The 18,000-nt window shown below is 45.3% G+C and overlaps 1 protein-coding gene across 1 annotated transcript; it reads right to left on the bottom strand.

The window, feature by feature from the left end:
* Positions 1-5,691: 5,691 nt before the first annotated feature.
* LOC122561941 (uncharacterized) lies at positions 5,692-8,539 on the bottom strand. Its single transcript, XM_043714267.2, has 2 exons — positions 8,267-8,539; positions 5,692-6,842 (listed from the first exon to the last, which is right to left on the bottom strand). The coding sequence occupies exon 2, from the start codon at positions 6,781-6,783 to the stop codon at positions 5,827-5,829; it is 957 nt and encodes a 318-aa protein (XP_043570202.1). The 5' UTR covers positions 6,784-6,842; positions 8,267-8,539; the 3' UTR covers positions 5,692-5,826.
* Positions 8,540-18,000: the final 9,461 nt, after the last annotated feature.

The following is an 18,000-nucleotide window of genomic DNA, read 5'->3' as shown; positions in this document are numbered from 1 at the left end:
GGCGACCAAAACTGCACACAATATTCCAGATGCGGCCGTACCAGAGTCTTATACAACTGCATCATGACCTCAGGACTCCGGAACTCAATTCCTCTACCAATAAAAGCCAGTACGCCATATGCCTTCCTCACCGCACTATTTACCTGGGTGGCAACTTTCAGAGATCTGTGTACATGGACACCAAGATCCCTCTGCTCATCCACACTACCAAGTATCCGACCATTAGCCCAGTACCCCATCTTTTTGTTATTCTTCCCAAAGTGAATCACCTCGCACTTAGCTACATTGAATTCCATCTGCCACCTTTCTGCCCAGCTCTGCAGCTTCTCTATATCCTGCTGTAACCTGCCACATGCTTCCTCACTGTCAACAACTCCTCCGACTTTCGTGTCATCCGCAAACTTGCTCACCCAACCTTCTAACCCCTCTTCCAGGTCATTTATAAAAATGACAAACAGCAATGGTCCCAAAACAGATCCTTGCGGAACACCGCTAGTGACGGCACTCCATGAAGAAACTTTGCCATCAACTACTACCCTCTGTCTTCTTCCATCCAGCCAATTCCTAATCCAAACCTCCAACTCACCCTCAATGCCATATCTCCGTATTTTCTGCAGTAGCCTACCATGGGGAACCTTATCAAACGCCTTACTAAAATCCATATATACCACATCTACCGCTTTCCCCTCATCAACCTCCTTCGTCACCTTTTCAAAGAATTCAATAAGGTTTGTGAGGCACGACTTGCCCTTCACAAAACCATGCTGACTATCCTTGATCACATTATTCCTATCTAGATGTGCATAAATCCTATCCCTTACAATTCTCTCTAAGACTTTGCCCACAACAGAAGTGAGACTCACCGGCCTATAGTTACTAGGGCTATCCCTACTCCCCTTTTTGAACAAGGGAACCACATTTGCTATCCTCCAGTCTTCTGGGACTACTCCTGTAGACAAAGAGGACATAAAAATCAAGGCCAATGGCTCTGCAATCTCCTCCCTTGCTTCCCAGAGAATCCTAGGATAAATGCCATCAGGCCCAGGGGACTTATCTATTTTCACCTTTTCCAGGATTTCCAACACCTCTTCTCTACATACCTCAAAGCCATCCATTCTACTTATTTGTGCCTCAGTATTCTCATCGACAACAATGCCCTGTTCCTGAGTGAATACTGAAGAAAAGTATTCATTCAGTGTCTCCCCAATCTCTTCCGCCTCCACACGCAACTTCCCCCTACTATCCTTGACTGGACCTATTCCTACCCTAGTCATTCTTTTATTCCTAACATACCTATAGAAAGCCTTAGGGTTTTCCCTAATCCTATCTACTAAGGACCTTTCATGTCCCCTCCTTGCTGCTTTTAGCTCTCTCTTCAGGACCTTCCTGGCTACCCTATAACTCTCAATCGCCCCAATTGAACCTTCACGTCTCATCTTGAGATAGGCCGCCCTCTTCCATTTAACAAGGGATTCCAATTCCTTATTAAACCACGGCTCCCTCGCACGACCCTTTCCTACCTGCCTGACAGGCACATAATTATCAAGGACACTCAATAGTTGCCCCTTGAACAAGTTCCACATATCATTTACACTCTTGCCTTGGAGTCTACTTTTCCAAGCCACACATCCTAAGTCATGCCTCACCGCATCATAATTTCCCTTACCCCAGCTATAATTCTTGCCCTGTAGTACACACTTATCCCTCTCCATCACGAGTGTAAAAATCACCGAATTATGGTCACTATCCCCAAAGTGCTCACCTACCTCTAATTCTAACACCTGGCCTGGTTCGTTACCCAGAACCAAATCCAGTATGGCCTCACCTCTTGTTGGCCTGTCTACATATTGTGTCAGGAAACTCTCCTGCACACATTGAACAAACACTGACCCATCTAACGAACTTGAGCTATAGCTTTCCCAATCAATATCAGGAAAGTTAAAGTCCCCCATAACAACCACCCTATTACTGTCACTCATCTCCTGAATCACCTTCCCAATCCTTTCTTCAATGATTCTAGGACTATTAGGAGGCCTGTAAAAGACTCCTAACAGGGTGACCTCACCTTTCCTATTCCTAACCTCAGCCCAAACTACCTCAGATGGCAAGTCCTCATCCATCGTCCTTTCCACCGCTGTAATACTATCTTTGACAAGCAATGCCACACCTCCCCCTCTTTTACCCCCACCTCTAAACCTACTAAAACATTTAAATCCCGGAACCTGCAACAGCCAATCCTGTCCCTGTTCTAGCCATGTCTCCGTAATAGCCACAACATCGAAGTCCCAGGTACCAACCAACCAATTAAGTGTATAAGTCCTGCTAAGATTTGCTTCCCCAAGATGCAGCACCTCGCATTTATCTGAATTAAACTCCATCTGCCACTTCTCAGCCCATTGGCCCATCTGGTCAAGATCCTGTGTAATCTGAGGTAACCTCTTTGCTGTCCAAAGGAGGAAATTTATCTATGCAGCCAGAGGATGTGGGTATTGTCTTTCACAAATACCTTGCAATGATATTTGTAAAGGAGAAGGGCATGGTGGATAGTGAGTCATGGGAGATATATGTTGATATTCTAGGGCATATCTGTATTAAAAAGAGATATTTAAAAGCATTATGTTAGACAAGACCCCAGGACCTGATGGGATCTATCCCAGAATGCTGAGGGAGGAAGATGAAAAAATTTCTGGGACCTTGTATATAATTTTTGTGCCCTCTTTCGTCGCAGGAGAGATCCGGTCCTGGAGGATGGAAAATAGTCACATTGTTCCTTTGTGCAAGAGGAGCAACAGGCATAAGAAGGGAAATTACAGGCTGGTGAGCCATTCGTCAATGGTAGATAATAATTGGAGAAGATTCTTAAGGTTGGTATTTACACACATTTGGAAAATTATGGGCTTATTAAAGAATGGCAACATGATTTTATTCGGGTACGTCATGTCTCAAACTTGACTGAGCTTTATTTTGAGGAAGTGAGAATGATGATTGAGGAGAGCAGGGCAGAAGATGTTGTCTACATGGACTTTAGTAATGTCTTTGACAAGGTCCCTCATGGTAGGTGAATACAAAAAGTATTCAGGATCTGTGATGAGCTGGAAAAACGGATACAGAACTGGCTTACTCACAGAAGACAAAGCAGTGGTGGAATGGTGCTCTTCAGATTGCAAATGTGTGACTAATGCTGTTCTGCAGGGATTAGTGCTGGAACCTGTATTGTCATATTTATATAAACAAAATATAGAGTATATATAAAAATAAATCATTTAAAATCATTTAGACAAAAATGTGGGTGTAAGTTATGCAAACAACACAAAGATTTGGGAAGCTACAGATAGTGAGGATTGCAAGAGAATACAACAGGCTAGAGACTTGGGCGGAGAAATGGCAGCTGGAGTTTAATTCAAATGCGAGATGATATATTTTGGGAGATCTAATGCAGGAGGAATGTCTACAGAAAATGGTAGAACCCTATATAGCATCAACATACAGAAAGAATTCACCACTAAGGTACACAGGAAAGCCACACACACAGACCAAGTCCTGAACTATGAAAGCAACCATCCCAATACACACAAACGAAGTTGCATCAAGGCCACTATTCAAAAGGGCCACAACACACTGCAGCACACCAGAACTGCAAAAAGAGGAAGAGGAACACCTATACAAGGTATTCGCAAAAAACAGATATCCGCGCAATTTCATCAACAGATGCCTAAGGGAAAGACAACAGAACGAGGACATGCCGCAACCCAAAGGTCTAGCCACACTACCATACATCAAGAACATCTCTGAAATGACAGCCAGACTACTGCGACCACTAGGACTTATAACAGCACACAAACCAACAGCCACTCTCAGACAACAACTCACCAAAACGAAGGACCCGATACCCAGCATGAGCAAAACTAATGTAGTGTACAAAATCCCATGCAAGGACTGCACAACACACTATATAGGACAAACAGGAAGACAGCTAACGATCCGCATCCACGAACATCAACTAGCCACGAAACGACACGAGCAGCTATCCTTAGTAGCCACACACGCAGATGACAAGCAACATGAATTTGACTGGGACAACACTACCATTATAGGGCAAGCGAAACAAAGAACAGCCAGGGAATTCCTAGAAGCATGGCACTCATCCACAAACTCCATCAACAAACACATAGAACTGGACCCAATATACCGGCCACTACAGCGGATAGCTGAAACTGACAACCGGAAGCGGCAGGGACAGGCTACTATAAGTGCCGGAGGAAACACCACAGAAGCGCTTCACAGGAGGCTCCCAAGCACTGAGGATGTCACCTAGACAGGGGACGAAACGTTTGCAACAAAAACTTCCAGCTCGGCGAACAGAACCACAGCATACAGAAAGATCTAGGCATACAGGTCCACAGTTCCCTGGAAGTGGCAATACAAGTGGATAAAGTGGTCGAGGTGGCATAGAGTATAAAAACTTTAGTTATGCTACATTTGGAATATTGTGGTCAAAACAACACCAGAAGGATTGTGGACTTTAGAGAGGGTATGCAAACAGTTTGTCAGGATGTTGCCTGGTTTGGATGATAACTGTGAGGAAAAGTTGGACACACTTACGTTTGTTTTCACTTAAATAACAAAGGAAGGAACACAACCTCTGAAGTTTACAAAATCATGGATAGTTAGAGTCTTATTTCCCCAGGTAGAAATTTCAAAACGGAGATGTAGGTTTAAGGTAAGTCGGTAAGTTTAAAGGAGACATGAGAGGCAGGAACTTTTGTCCCCCCACACAAATGATTTGGATGAGAATTTCGGAAGCATTTTTTAAGCCTGTGGATGACACCAAAATTGGTGGTGTGGTGGACTGTGAAGAAGGTTATCTAAGATTACAGAGATTTTGATCAATTGGATCAATGGACTGAGGAGAGGCAGATGGAGTTTAATTTAGATAAATGTGAGGTATTGCATTTTGGTAAAACAAACAAGAGCAGGACTTAAAATCAATGGTAAGACCCTGGGTAGTAGAGTAGAACAGACAGACTAAGGGGCTCATGTGTACAAATTTTTGAAATTTGCATCACTTGTAGTAAGGATGACTAAGAAGATGTTTCCCACGCTTGCCTTCATTGCTCAGAACTTAGATGGGCAGTTGTTGCAAGGATAGAGTGGCAGTCAAGGGTTTCTTTATCAAGGAGGGACTAAAGGTAGCAGATTTGAAGGGGAAAGGGATGCATGAGAGAGTGTATCATTAAGAATATCAGTGTATGTGGGGACTTGTGAGAGTAATAGTTTATTTGGAGCAGGAGTTGCATTTCTTGGACAAAATAACATATGACATTTATATCTAGTGGTGAATGCGGAACAATTTTCTCCAGTTCAATACTGGGAAGACAGAGAGCACTGATGTCATTCCCTCACACCCACTTCTACTTCTCTTCTTGACAACTGTCTTGGAAAAAGACATTCAAGCAGCTGGGAGAAACTAAAACTAGTAGTAGTCACAGGGTTCTGCACATTAGAACATTAGAGAGTTTGGCCAAGTGAATTAGTGGAAACAAAGTAGCAAAGGCAGAGGATTGGATTATCTGAATCTTTGTGACAAACATGTTTCACTGTTGGAGTGACAATGGAAGAGAGAGAGGAGACGGAGAGCAATTCACAAGGAACCTGTGATATAGATAATCAGAAAGGTTCAACCCATTGTGTGGTTAACACACAGCTAATTTATTTTAATTTATTCAGAATATTAACACTCGACTAAACTGTAGTTCATTAATATCAGCAGACACAAACACCAAGAACATAGTTTTGTCCTGGATGATAATTCACAGTAAAATCCAATCAATATATTTTTTTGTGCACTTGTTGGTGTCTGACCAAGTGGGCTGACTGAGTAAATCCCTTCCCACACTCGGGGCAGGTGAATGGTCGTGCTCCTGTGTGAACTCGCTGGTGTGTCTGCAGATTGTATAACTGAGTGAATCCTTTTCCACACTCTGAGCAGGTGAATGGCTTTTCCCCAGTGTGAAGTCGCTGGTGTACAGTGAGGTTATATGATTTCTTGAACCCGATCCCACAATGTGAGCATCTGAATGGTCTCTCATCAGTGTGAGCACGTTGATGCGACATCAGTTCTCCAGAGCTTTTAAAGCACTTTCCACAGTCCAGACATTTAAAAGGTCGCGCATCACTGTGAACACGTTGATGTGTTATCAGATTCCCTGAACATTTAAAGCACTTACCACAGTCAGAACACTTAAAAGGTCTGTCATCACTGTGAACTCGCTGGTGTGTCAACAAGTTATATAACTGAGAGAATGTCTTCCCACACTCACAGCAGGTGAATGGTTTCTCCCCAGTGTGAACTCGCTGGTGGACAGTGAGGTCAGATGAGTACTTGAACTGAGTGTCACAGTGAGAGCATCTGAACGGTCTTTCGTCAGTGTGAACACGTTGATGGGACATCAGTTCTCCAGCACTTTTAAAACACTTCCCACAGTCTGGGCATTTAAAAGGTCTCTCCCCGGTGTGAACTCGCTGGTGTTGCAGCAAGTTGGACAACTGATTGAATCCTTTCCCACACACAGAGCATGAAAAAGGCCTCTCCCCAGTGTGACTCCGCCGATGCCTTTCCAGGTCAGAGGGGGATGTAAATGCCTTGCCACAATCTCTACATTTCCACGGTTTTTCCCCAGTGTGACTGAGCTTATGTCTCGACAGACCAGATGAATGGTTGAAGCCTCGCCCACACACAGAGCATCTGTATGGTTTCTTCCCATGTATGGTTTTTCCTTCCATGTTCAAATTCAATGTATTCAGGTCCTGATGTGACACCTGTTTCCTCCTTTCAATACAGGCTAGTTCATTAAAGTAAAACAAAAAAAACTGGAGTGAGACACAATCCAAAAATGAGGCAGTTAGTAAAACTAAGAAGAATAAATCTGGTAATTTGAGGGATGAGGAAAAAAAGTGATCATGGAAACTGCTGGATTGTCATGAAAACCCAACTAATTCACTAATGACTTTCAGAGGAGGAAAATCCCTGCAGTCTGGACCTACAGAAGACTCGGGACACCATGATAGGAGTGAAACAGAATGAGAGGGTGGCGTTAAAAACAGCATGTCTCATAGGGTGAATCCACCTCTGAAAATATTGCCTAAAATTGCATTTACCTCAGCTAAACCAGTTTTGAAATGCTGTTACTGTTACTAGACTTCACAATACTGATACCTTCGTTTCTGAGCTCCCATAGTCTCCCATCTATAAAAACAAAGATAATCCAAAATTTTCCCTTATGCACACTTTGTGTCATTGCAGAACGGTGGCTCAGTGGTAAGCACTGTTGCCTCACAGCACCAGGGACCCGGGTTAGATTCCAGCCTCAGGCGACTGTGTAGTTTTTGCACATTCTCCCCCGAGCTGCTCTAGTTTCCTCTCTCAGTCCTAAGACATGCAGGCTAGGTGAATTGGCCATGCTAAATTGCCCATAGTGTACAGGGACGTGTGGGTTAGGTGCATTAGTCAGGGGAAATGTAGAGTCATTGAGCCGTACAGCACAAAAAGAGATTCTTCGATCCAACTCGTCCATGCCAAACAGATATCCCAATCTAATCTAGACCCACCTGTCAGCACCTGGCCTATATCCCTCCAAACCCTTCCTATTCATATACCCATCTAGATGACTCTTAAACGTTGTAATTGTATTAGCATCCACCACTTCCTCTGGCAGCTCATTCCATACACATACCACCCTCTGCGTGGAAGTGTTGCCCCTTAGGTCCCTTTTATATCTTCCCTCTCTCATCCTAAACCTATGCGCTCTAGTTCTGGATTCCCCAACCCAGGGAAGAGACTTTGTCTATTTAACCTATCCATGCTCCTCTTGATTTTATAAACCTCTATAAAGGTCACCCCTCAGCATCCAACACTCAAAGGAAAACAGCCCTAGCCTATTCAACCTCTCCTTATGGATCCAAATCGGTAGTTCTCCCTGTATAGGGAGTGAGCCTGGGTGGGATACTCTTCAGAGGACTTGTTGGGCCAAATGGCCTTCTTCCACACTGTAGGGATTTTAGTTCTATTCTATCATCCTATCACTAACACCACTCTGTCCAGTGGCCCAGTGGCATACAAAAGTTCCAGATTCAGCAAACTCATTTTATAAATCCACATCTTCATTTTCAACTTCAACATTTCAAAATATTGGAAATGTCTGGCAGCATCTGTGAAATCAGAGTTAACGTTTCGGGTTTCCTCAAAAGTGTGAGAGATAGAACAAACCTTAATCCTTTCATGGTGAAAGACGGATAATGTCAAATCCTGATTGAGTGACTGCCTCAGATGATGCTTGTTTTTTTTAAATTTAATTTTGCAAATCTATCTAAATTATACCCTGTAAAAGAAGTTTACAAAAACAAAACCTCACTGTCAATACAAGGTAGAAATTAAAAAGAAAACAGTTGGTTGGTGTGAGTTTGCTATCTTAAATCTTTGGCCTTCTAATCCCCTATCACAGTTAAAGACCGGCGTGCGTCCAACTGCGCATGCTCCATGAGGCACGCCTCTCACGTACAATAACAATGGCGGCGGTCACCTTCAGCTGTCACTGCGTAAGGCCTGCAGACATTTTCCGTGTGCTGCAAACGTGACACGAATTCGAGTCTGAGAATCTATGTCGGGTGTTTATGTCCACTCGATCACCATTTCCCTCCTCTGTTTTTGACCAATTCCTTTATCCCCCCTTATTCAGCCACACATAGGCTCAACCCTAAGAGCATGGTCACGTGATGCTACGGCTAGACCCATCCCTTGGTTACACCTATTGGTTGGAGGGTCACCAGCCTTCTCTTCCAATTGGGCCAGACAACAGTCAATCACGGAGCCCCCGAGGCGTGATTGATGTTCCTGCAGCCTGGTGACTTGAAGGTGCTGGTGTGAGGCAAGTTAAAAATCCCGCAACACCTATTATAGTCCAACAGGTTTATTTGGAAGCAATAGCTTACGAAGCACTGCTCCTTCATCAGGTGGTTGTACAGGTTATTATCATGCTCACAGAATGTATAGCCAAAGGAGTCCACTGTCATGGAAATGTGATACAGTAAACATTTTTAAATTAAAACTTTCGTCTTTTATAGTGGGATATGCTGGTTTCTGTTCTTTGATATGTAAGTCACAGAACTTCTTTTAAATTACATTCTCAAGATAGCTCAGCTTTTTAAACAATAGGTGTGAAGTCTGTCTGTGTCCCACTGCTATGTCAGACTGACAAACCCTCTGTATAGCTCTACATGGATTTATGCAGTTTCAGAGCAAAATAAAATGTAATTATGCAAAAACAAATTCACCCCATAAGCTTATATGTGTGCACATGTCGGAGTGATAGATTGAGTGTGCATGTGAATGTGGGTGTGTGGGTGTGAGTACACATGATGTGTGTAAGCTTTGTTAAGTGTGTGTGTGATGTGGTATGTGTGAGAGGGTGCATGTGAGTGAGAGGGTCTGCATGGGTGTGTGAGTGTATCGTGCAATGGGATCACCTGTAGTGTGACATGAACCCAAGGTCGGTTGAGACCATTCCCATGGGTACAGAACTTTGCTATTAGCTTCTGCTCAGCCACTTTGCTTTGTTGGTTGTCCCGAAGTCCGCCTTGGATTTCACACCTATTGTTTAAAAAGCTGAGTTTTCTTGAGAATGTAGTTGGAGGATGGTCACCGCAAGATCCGAGGCCGCTGAAGTGTTACCCGACTGGCATCTCGTTGTGCTTTTCCTGACCAAAGTACGGCAATTATTATCTTTACCGTTCTCAGGGGAGTGATTTGCAATTTAACTGTCTAAAATAAAAAATTAGAGCTTTTACTGGCCCAGTGCAAGGGTTATTTAATGTCTCGGGGCAGGAATTAGCACCTTATTTGTCCTCAAAAAGAAATAAATCCTTTGTTTCCGCAAATCTTTTTAGTATCCACTGAAGAGTAACTGGCGCATTTACTGTCCACAGGACGGGGATTAAATTTTTTACTGTCCCAAGGTTGGGATAACCACCTTTATAGTCCACAGACAAAGGTTAGCAAGTTTCCTTTCCATAGGACCAGGTTTAGCAGAATTACTGTCCCCTGACATGAATCAGCATCATTCTGCCCCCAGTGCTGGGATTGGTTTGTTGTTTCTGCAGGAAAATGATTAGCATCTCCACTGTCCACTTCACAGGATTTAACACTTCTATCTCTGGGACTGTCTTTGGAGATGAAGAGAGAAGGTAGCGATAATTAATCCAGTGCAGATCCATGGAGGTGGCGGTGGAGGCGAATTTGGGCTCAGTACGAGACCTGGCAATATCAGCAGTGACTGTATCAGCAAGGTGGGTCTGATGTGGATTCGTCATGGTGGAGTGAAGTTTGAGTCTGTGGAGTACCTGGCAGCCTCAGTGGCATCTGCATTGACAAGTTTCAGGGAAGACTCATAGTGGCAAGGGTGTCAGTCAAGGGTCGTCACCAGAGGAAGAGACAGAGCGCCGTGGGGAAAAAGGAGGGCAGCACCGCCCAAGCAGGAAAAGACGATCCCTCTGAGGGGATGGGTAAAGGCCTCCCCCCACGCGGTGAGAACCGAGAGGTACCCACCGGCCCACAGCTCCAGGTAACTGGGAGCAGCGGTCCTGTGACAGCCCCGCTGTCAGATGGAGAACTAGACGATGCGGATCCTGGGCCCGACCCGAAGACACCAGTGCGGGGAAATGGCCCCAGCGTGGAGCCGGACAGCTACCTCAGCCCTGGGAGGGTCCAGCAGTTTGCCGTCACCACGGGGATGCACATAGCTACCCCAGAGGGGCAAGACCAGCAGCAAATGGACACTGTTAACCTCGTAAACTGTGAAAATGGGATTAAAAATTGCCAGCAACAATGTGCGTAGCATCAAATCGGCTACGCGATATGTTTCTACGATGGCCTTCCTGGCCAACGTTAAAGCTGACGTCCTGTTTCTGCAAGAGTGTGGGATACCACACCTCAGCATCAAGCTGTGCGTGAATCCGCGGTACGCAAACACCAAGTGTCACTACGTACTGAGGTTCTACCTGTCCCCGGTGTTGCGAAGGATGGGCCTGGCCTCGCTGCCATGGAACGCTCCGAGTAGTTGGACCGTTCCGTATCACCTGTCCTTTGTGGAGAAGTTTATGAAAAAAAAACACCTTTGACCACAAGTCCATCAGGAAGTGGTCAGCACGCAGTGTCCTTGAGACCCTTCGGGAAAAGGAAAGGGCGGATCCTATCGAGCGGTTCCCTGAGCAGACTGTCAAAGCCAGTTGGCAGAATGCCTCATCGCCAGAACTTTCCAACAAGCACCAAGCACCAGGGCTCTGCCTGTGAGATCATTTATGCACGCCCGGACTCTCAGCCACACCACACGATGCCCTCGAAGCAGCTGCGGCGGGGGGGGGGGGGGAAACGAGACTGTTACACACCTCCTTCTGGAATGTGCCTATGCAGAAGAAGTCTGGAGAGGAATGCAGTGGTGTTTGTCGAGGTTCGTCCCGAGCAGCGCCATGACGCGGGACTCCGTGCTGTACGGCCTGTTCCCCGGGACGCACACCGAGATGAACATCAACTGTGCCTGGAGGATCATCAACTCGGTGAAGGACGCTCTCTGGGCGGTCCGAAACCTGTTGATCTTCCAGCTGAAGGAGTTGACCCCAACTGAGTGTTGCAGATTGGCATATTCCAAGGTCCAGGACTACGTGTTAAGGGACGCGCTGAAGCTTGGGGCAACTGCTGCCAAGGCGCGGTTGGGAAAGACCACCATGTAACATCTGCCTGCCTAAAGAAGAACAGGGGGCCCACGCAGTGGCCTCTGCTGATGCCTCAGCTAAAAATGTAATCGTACAGACCTGTAAATAGGAATGATTACTCTGTTTCGGTATGCAAAGAAATGGAATGTTTACATATGTATGGCATGTCCAACTGTACAGACCATCAAAGTATTTTATGATTAAAGTATATTTTTGAAATAAAAAAAGGGTGTCAGTCAATGCAAGAGGGCGCCACAGAGTAGCAACTTTCATTCTGGCTGTGGTGTGACAAAGGGGACTACAGGTTTGATCACCAAGCCCATTATGGAGCACATAACATGAAGAACTGTAAAGTTGGACCTTGCGTGGAAAAATATGAAAGAAATGAGAACTCAGGAGAGGTTATTAAAGTCTCCAGCACAGACACAAATAGGACAGTGTTTGGAAAGGGTTAGCAATCACTGGACAAACAAATACCAATGAGAAGAGGGATGGTTAATACAGGATTGAAGGTGTTATATCTGAATGCCCACAGTACAAAGAAGGCAAATGAGCTTGTGGTGCAGATCGAAATTGGCAGGTATGATGTTGTAGGCATTACAGAGACATGGCTGCAAGGGAATCAGGATTGGGAGCTGAATACCCAAGAATATACATCCTATTGAAAAGATAGGCTGGTGGGCAGAGGAGGTGGGGTTGCCTTATTAGTAAGAAATAAAATTAAACGAATAGTAAAAAACAAAGTGTGGTCAGATGGTGTAGAATTGAGGAACTGCAAAGGTTAAAAAAAAAACACAGTTGGAGTTATTATACAGGCCTCATAACAGTAGTCAGGAGCTGGGATTTACCAAGAGATAGAAGAGATGTGTAGGAAAGGCGAAGTTACAGGGATCATGTGGGATTTCAATATTTGGGTGGACTGGGAAAATCAGGTTGATTGTGGATTGCAAGAAAAAGAATTTGTGGAATGTCTACAAGATGGCTTTTTGGAGCTGCTTGTGGTGGAGCCCACTAGAGAACAGGCAATACTGGATTTAGTGTTGTGCAATGGGACAACCTTGATAAGGAAACCTGAGGAGGCAGTGATCACAATATGATTAATTTGGAGATGCCACTGTTGGACTGGGGTGTACAAAGTTACAAATCACACAACACTAGGCTATAGTCCAGCAGGATTAATTGGAAGCACTAGCCTTTGGAGCGCCGTTCCTTCATCAGATGGTTGATGAAGGATGACCACCTGATGAAGGAGCGTCACTCCGAAGGTTAGTGCCTCCAATTAAACCTGTTGGACTATAACCTGGTGTTGTATGATTTGTAACATAATATGATTGAATTTACTCTGCAATTTGAGAGGGAGAAGGTAGAATCAGAGGTAACGGTATTACAGTTGAATAAAGGCACCTACCGAGGCATGAGGGAGGAGCATCTTTTCTGTCCTCAGGATAGGAATTAGCCCCTTTATTTGCACCAGACAATGATGAGCATCTTTACTGTCCCCAAGACAGAGATTAGCACCTTTTCTGCCCGTAACGGTAGGAATATCTTTACGAATTGGATTTATATTTTTACTTAGGATTACTTAGAATCCCTGCAGTATGGAAACAGGCCATTAGACTCAACAAATCCACACTGACCCTCCAAAGAGTATCCCATCCAGACTCATTCCCCTACCCTTTAACCCTACATTTCCCATGAGTAATGCACCTAATCTATACATCCCTGAACGCTATGGGCAATTTAGCATGGTTAATTCACCAAATCTGCACATCTTTGGACTGTGGGAGGAAACCAGACCACCCGGAGGAAACCAACACAGAAACGGGGAGAATGTGCTAACTCCACGCAGACAGTCACCCAAAGCTGGAATGGAACCTGGGTTCCTGGTGCGATGAGGTAGCAGTGCTAACCAGTGGGTATGTGAGTATGTAAGAGTGTGTGTGAGAGAGTGTATCGTGCAGCGGGGTCACCTGTAATGTGACATGAACCCAAGGTCCTGGTTGAGGCCATTCCCATGGGAACCAAACTTGGTTGAGAAAGTGAGGACTGCAGATGCTGGAGATCAGAGCTGAAAAATGTGTTGCTGGAAAAGCGCAGCAGGTCAGGCAGCATCCAGGGAACAGGAGAATCGACGTTTCGGGCATAAGCCCTTCTTCAGGAATGAGGAAAGTTTGTCCAGCAGGCTAAGATAAAAGGTAGGGAGGAGGGACTTGGGGGAGGGGCGTCGGAAATGTGATAGGTGGAAAGAGGTCAAGATGAGGGTGATAGGTCAGACTGGGGTGGGGGCGGAGAGGTCAGGAAGAAGATTGCAGGTTAGGAAGGCGGTGCTGAATTCAATGGATTTGACTGAGACAAGGTGGGGGGAGGGGAAATGAGGAAACTGGTGAAATCCGAGTTCATCCCTTGTGGTTGGAGGGTTATCAGCTTGGTTATCAGCTTCTGCTCAGCCACTCTGCGTTGTTGCTTGTCCCAAAGTCCTCCTTGGATGATGGTCACCCGAACATCCAAGGCCAAATATCCTGGATCGCTGAAGTGTTCCTCGACTGGGAGGGAACACCCCTGCCTGGTGATTGTTGCATGGTATCCATTCATCCGTTGTTGTTGCGTCTGCTGGGTCTCACCAATGTACCATGCCTGCAGCGTATGAGACTCACCGTATATATGGTGGGAAGTGTTCCCACGTGTAATAGAACATAGAAAAGTACAGCTCAGAACAGGCCATTTGGCCCACGATGTTGTGCCAAGAATTATTCCTAATCTAAAATAAAATAACCTAACCTACACACCCCTCAATCCACTGCTGTCCATGTGCATGTCCAGCAGTTGCTTAAATGTCTCTAATGACTCTGCTTCCACCACCACCGCTGGCAATGCATTCCATGCATTCTCAACTTTCTGCATAAAGAACCTACCTCTGACGTCTCCTCTATACCTTCCTCCTATCACCTTAAAACTATGACCCCTTGTGCCAGTCAATCCTGCCCTGGGAAAAAGTCTCTGGCTATTGATTCTGTCCAAGCCTCTCATTGTCTTGTATACCTCGATCAGGTCACCTCTCTTCCTCCTTCTCTCCAGAGAGAAAAGTCCGAGCTTAGTCAACCTCTCTTCGTAAGACAAGCCTTCCAGTCCAGGCAGCATCCTGGTAGACCTTCATTGCACCCTCTTCAAAGCCTCTGTATCTTTCCTATAATAGGGCGACCAGAACTGGACACAATATTCCAACTGTAGTCTAACCAGGGTTTTGTAGAGCTGCAGTAAGACCTCGCGGCTCTTAAACTCGATACCCCTGTTAATGAAACCAAAACACCATATGCTTTACTAACAACCCTATCCACTTGGGTGGCAACTTGGAGGGATCTATGCACTTGACCATCAAGATCCCTCTGTTCCTCCACACTGCGTCATCACGGTGGCACAGTGGTTAGCACTGCTGCCTCACAGCGCCAGAGACCCGGGTTCAATTCCCGCCTCAGGCGACTGACTGTGCGGAGTTTGCACGTTCTCTCCGTGTCTGCGTGGGTTTCCTCCGGGTGCTCCCACAGTCCAAAGCTGTGCAGGTCAGGTGAATTGGCCATGCTAAATTGCCCTTAGTGTTAGGTAAGGGGTAAATGTAGGGGTATGGGTGGGTTACGCTTCAGCGGGTCGGTGTGGACTTGTTGGACCGAAGGGCCTGTTTCCACACTGTAATCTAATCTAATCTAATCTAATCTAATCTAATGAACATAGAACTGCCAAGAATCCTGTCTTTAATCCTATATTCAGCATTCAAGTTCAACTTTCCAAAATCACCTTGCATTTATCCAGTTTGAACTCCATCTGCTATTTCTCAGCCCAGCTCTGCATCCTGTCAATGTTGTGCTGCAGCCTTTAACAGCCCTCGATACTATCAATGGCACCCCCAACCTTTGTGCTATCTGCAAATTTACTAACCCACCCCTCAACCTCTTCATCCAAGTAACTTATAAAAAGTACAAAGAGCAGAGGCCCAAGAACAGGGTCCTGTGGGATACCACTCACCACTGACCTCCAACAGAATACTTTCCATCTACAACCACTCTCTGCCTTCTGTCAGCCAGCAATTCTGAATCCAGATCTCCCTGTATCCCATACCTCCTGACTTTATGAATGAGCCTACCATGGGGAACCTTATCAAATACACCGCATCTACTGCTCGACCTTTGTCGACCTGGTTCCTTGCCTCCTCAAAGAACTCAATAAGATTTGTGAGGCCTGACCTACCCCTCACAAAGCCATGCTGACTGCCTTTACTCATGTTATGCTTTTCCAAATAGTCATAAATCCTATCCCTCAGAATTCTTTCCAAAATCTTGCTGACCATAGATGTACAACTGAGTGGTCTGTAATTGCCAGGGATTTCCCTATTACGCTTCTTGAAAAGAGGAACAACATACACCTCCCGTGGAGAGTGAGGGAGCAAAGATCTTCACCAACAGTTTAGCAACCTCCTTTCTCGCTTCCCGGAGCAACCTAGGATAAATCTGATCTGGCCCTGGGGACTTATCAATCTTAATGTTTGCCAAAATTTCCAGCACATCGGCTTCATCAATCTTGATCAGTTAAAGCCTATTTCCTCAAAGTTCTCATTCACAACAAAGTCCCTTTCCCTTGTGAAAACCAAAACAAAATATTCATTTAGGCCTTCCCCTGACTGCTCAGACTCCAGGCACAAGTTCCCTATGTTATCCCTGATCAGCCCTACTTCTCCCGGATCATTTTCTTATTCCGCACAAATGAATAAAATGCCTTTGGGTTCTGCCTAATCCTTTCAGCCAAGTCTTTTTTGTGCCCCTTCCTGGCTCTCCTCAGTCCATTCTGAGCTCCTGTAATGCTCTAAAGCTGTGCCTGATCCTTGCTTCCTCCATCTTATGTCAGCTACCTTCTTCCTTTTGATGAAAAGCTCCTCTGTTCTCATCATCCAAGGATCCTTAATCTTGCCTGTCTCAGAGGAACAAATTTATGCATTACTCACAACAACTACTCCTCAAACAGTCTCCACATGTCTGTTTCTGTGGAACAATTGCTCCAAATCTGTACCTTCCAAATCTGTCTGATACCGTCATAATTTCCTTTCCCCCAATTAAATATCCTCCCATGGTAACTGCTTCTTTCCCTCTCCATGGCTATGGGAAATGTGAGGCAGTTATGGTCACTGTCACCAAAGTGTTCTCTCACTGTGAGATCTGACACCTGTCTTGGCTCTTTGCCGAGCATCAAATCCAAAATGGCCTCTCCCCTCGTCGGCCTGTCTACATATTGAGTAAAGAAACCCTCCTGAACATACCTGACAAAAACAGTTCCATCCAAACCATCTGGACTAATGAGGTTCCAGTCAATACTGGGAAAGTTGAAGGCACCCATAACAACAACTCCGCTACATCTGCATTTTTCTAAAATCTGCCGGCCCATGAGTTCTTCAGTCTCATAGTGTTGGTGTTATCCGTGTCGATATTCTGACATGTCTTGCAACGGCTGTCGTGACAGGGTTGCTCGGTGTTGTTGTCTTGAAGGCTGGGCAGTTTGCTGTGATCAATGATCTGTTTTAGTTTGGTGGTTGTTTAAAGGTGAGGAGTGGAGGCATGGGGAAGGTCCTGGCGAGGTTCTCATCCTTATCGATAATGTGTTGAAGGCTGCGGAGAACATCTTGTAGTCATTTGGCTCCCGGGAAGTACTGGACAACAAAGGGTACCCTGACTGTTGCAGCACGTGTCTGTCTCCTGAGGGGGTCATTAAGGTCAGGACTGGCAGTCGATGAGTTGAGCATTGTACCCCATTTTTATGAGGGCATCCTTGAGTACTTTCAAGTGTCTGTCACATTCTTCCTCATCTGAATATGTGGAGGGCTTGTCTGTATGATATGGCTCCTCACCATGGGTCCAGAGGAAGAAAATGTCATTGATATATCTGTTGTATAGTGTTGGTTGCAGGAGCTGTGCAGAAAAGAAGCCTTGTTCAAACCTCTGCATGAAAATGTTGGCATATTGGGGTGTAAATCTGGTCCCTGTGGCTGTTTATGTATCTGTCTCATTCTTGGACATATGCATTTCCATCAAGGATGGGCATCTCACCACCTCACTGTACCGCAAACCCATGCATAATACATGGTGCTACACTTAGAACATAGAACATAGAACAATACAGCACAGAACAGGCCCTTCGGCCCACGATGTTGTGCCGAACTTCTAACCTAGATTAAGTACCCATCCATGTACCTATCCA

This window comes from Chiloscyllium plagiosum, unplaced genomic scaffold, assembly GCF_037043375.1.
Source record: "Chiloscyllium plagiosum isolate Xiang-an unplaced genomic scaffold, Cpla_swu_hap1 HiC_scaffold_25, whole genome shotgun sequence".
Lineage (NCBI taxonomy): Eukaryota > Metazoa > Chordata > Chondrichthyes > Orectolobiformes > Hemiscylliidae > Chiloscyllium > Chiloscyllium plagiosum.
Note: the sequence above shows the minus strand (reverse complement) of the source record. Positions and strands in the feature narration are given on the sequence as shown.

Bases quoted from the DNA above. Each gene is read 5' to 3' on its own strand.
- LOC122561941 (XM_043714267.2), bottom strand. From the start codon at position 6,783: ATGGAAGGAAAAACCATACATGGGAAGAAACCATACAGATGCTCTGTG.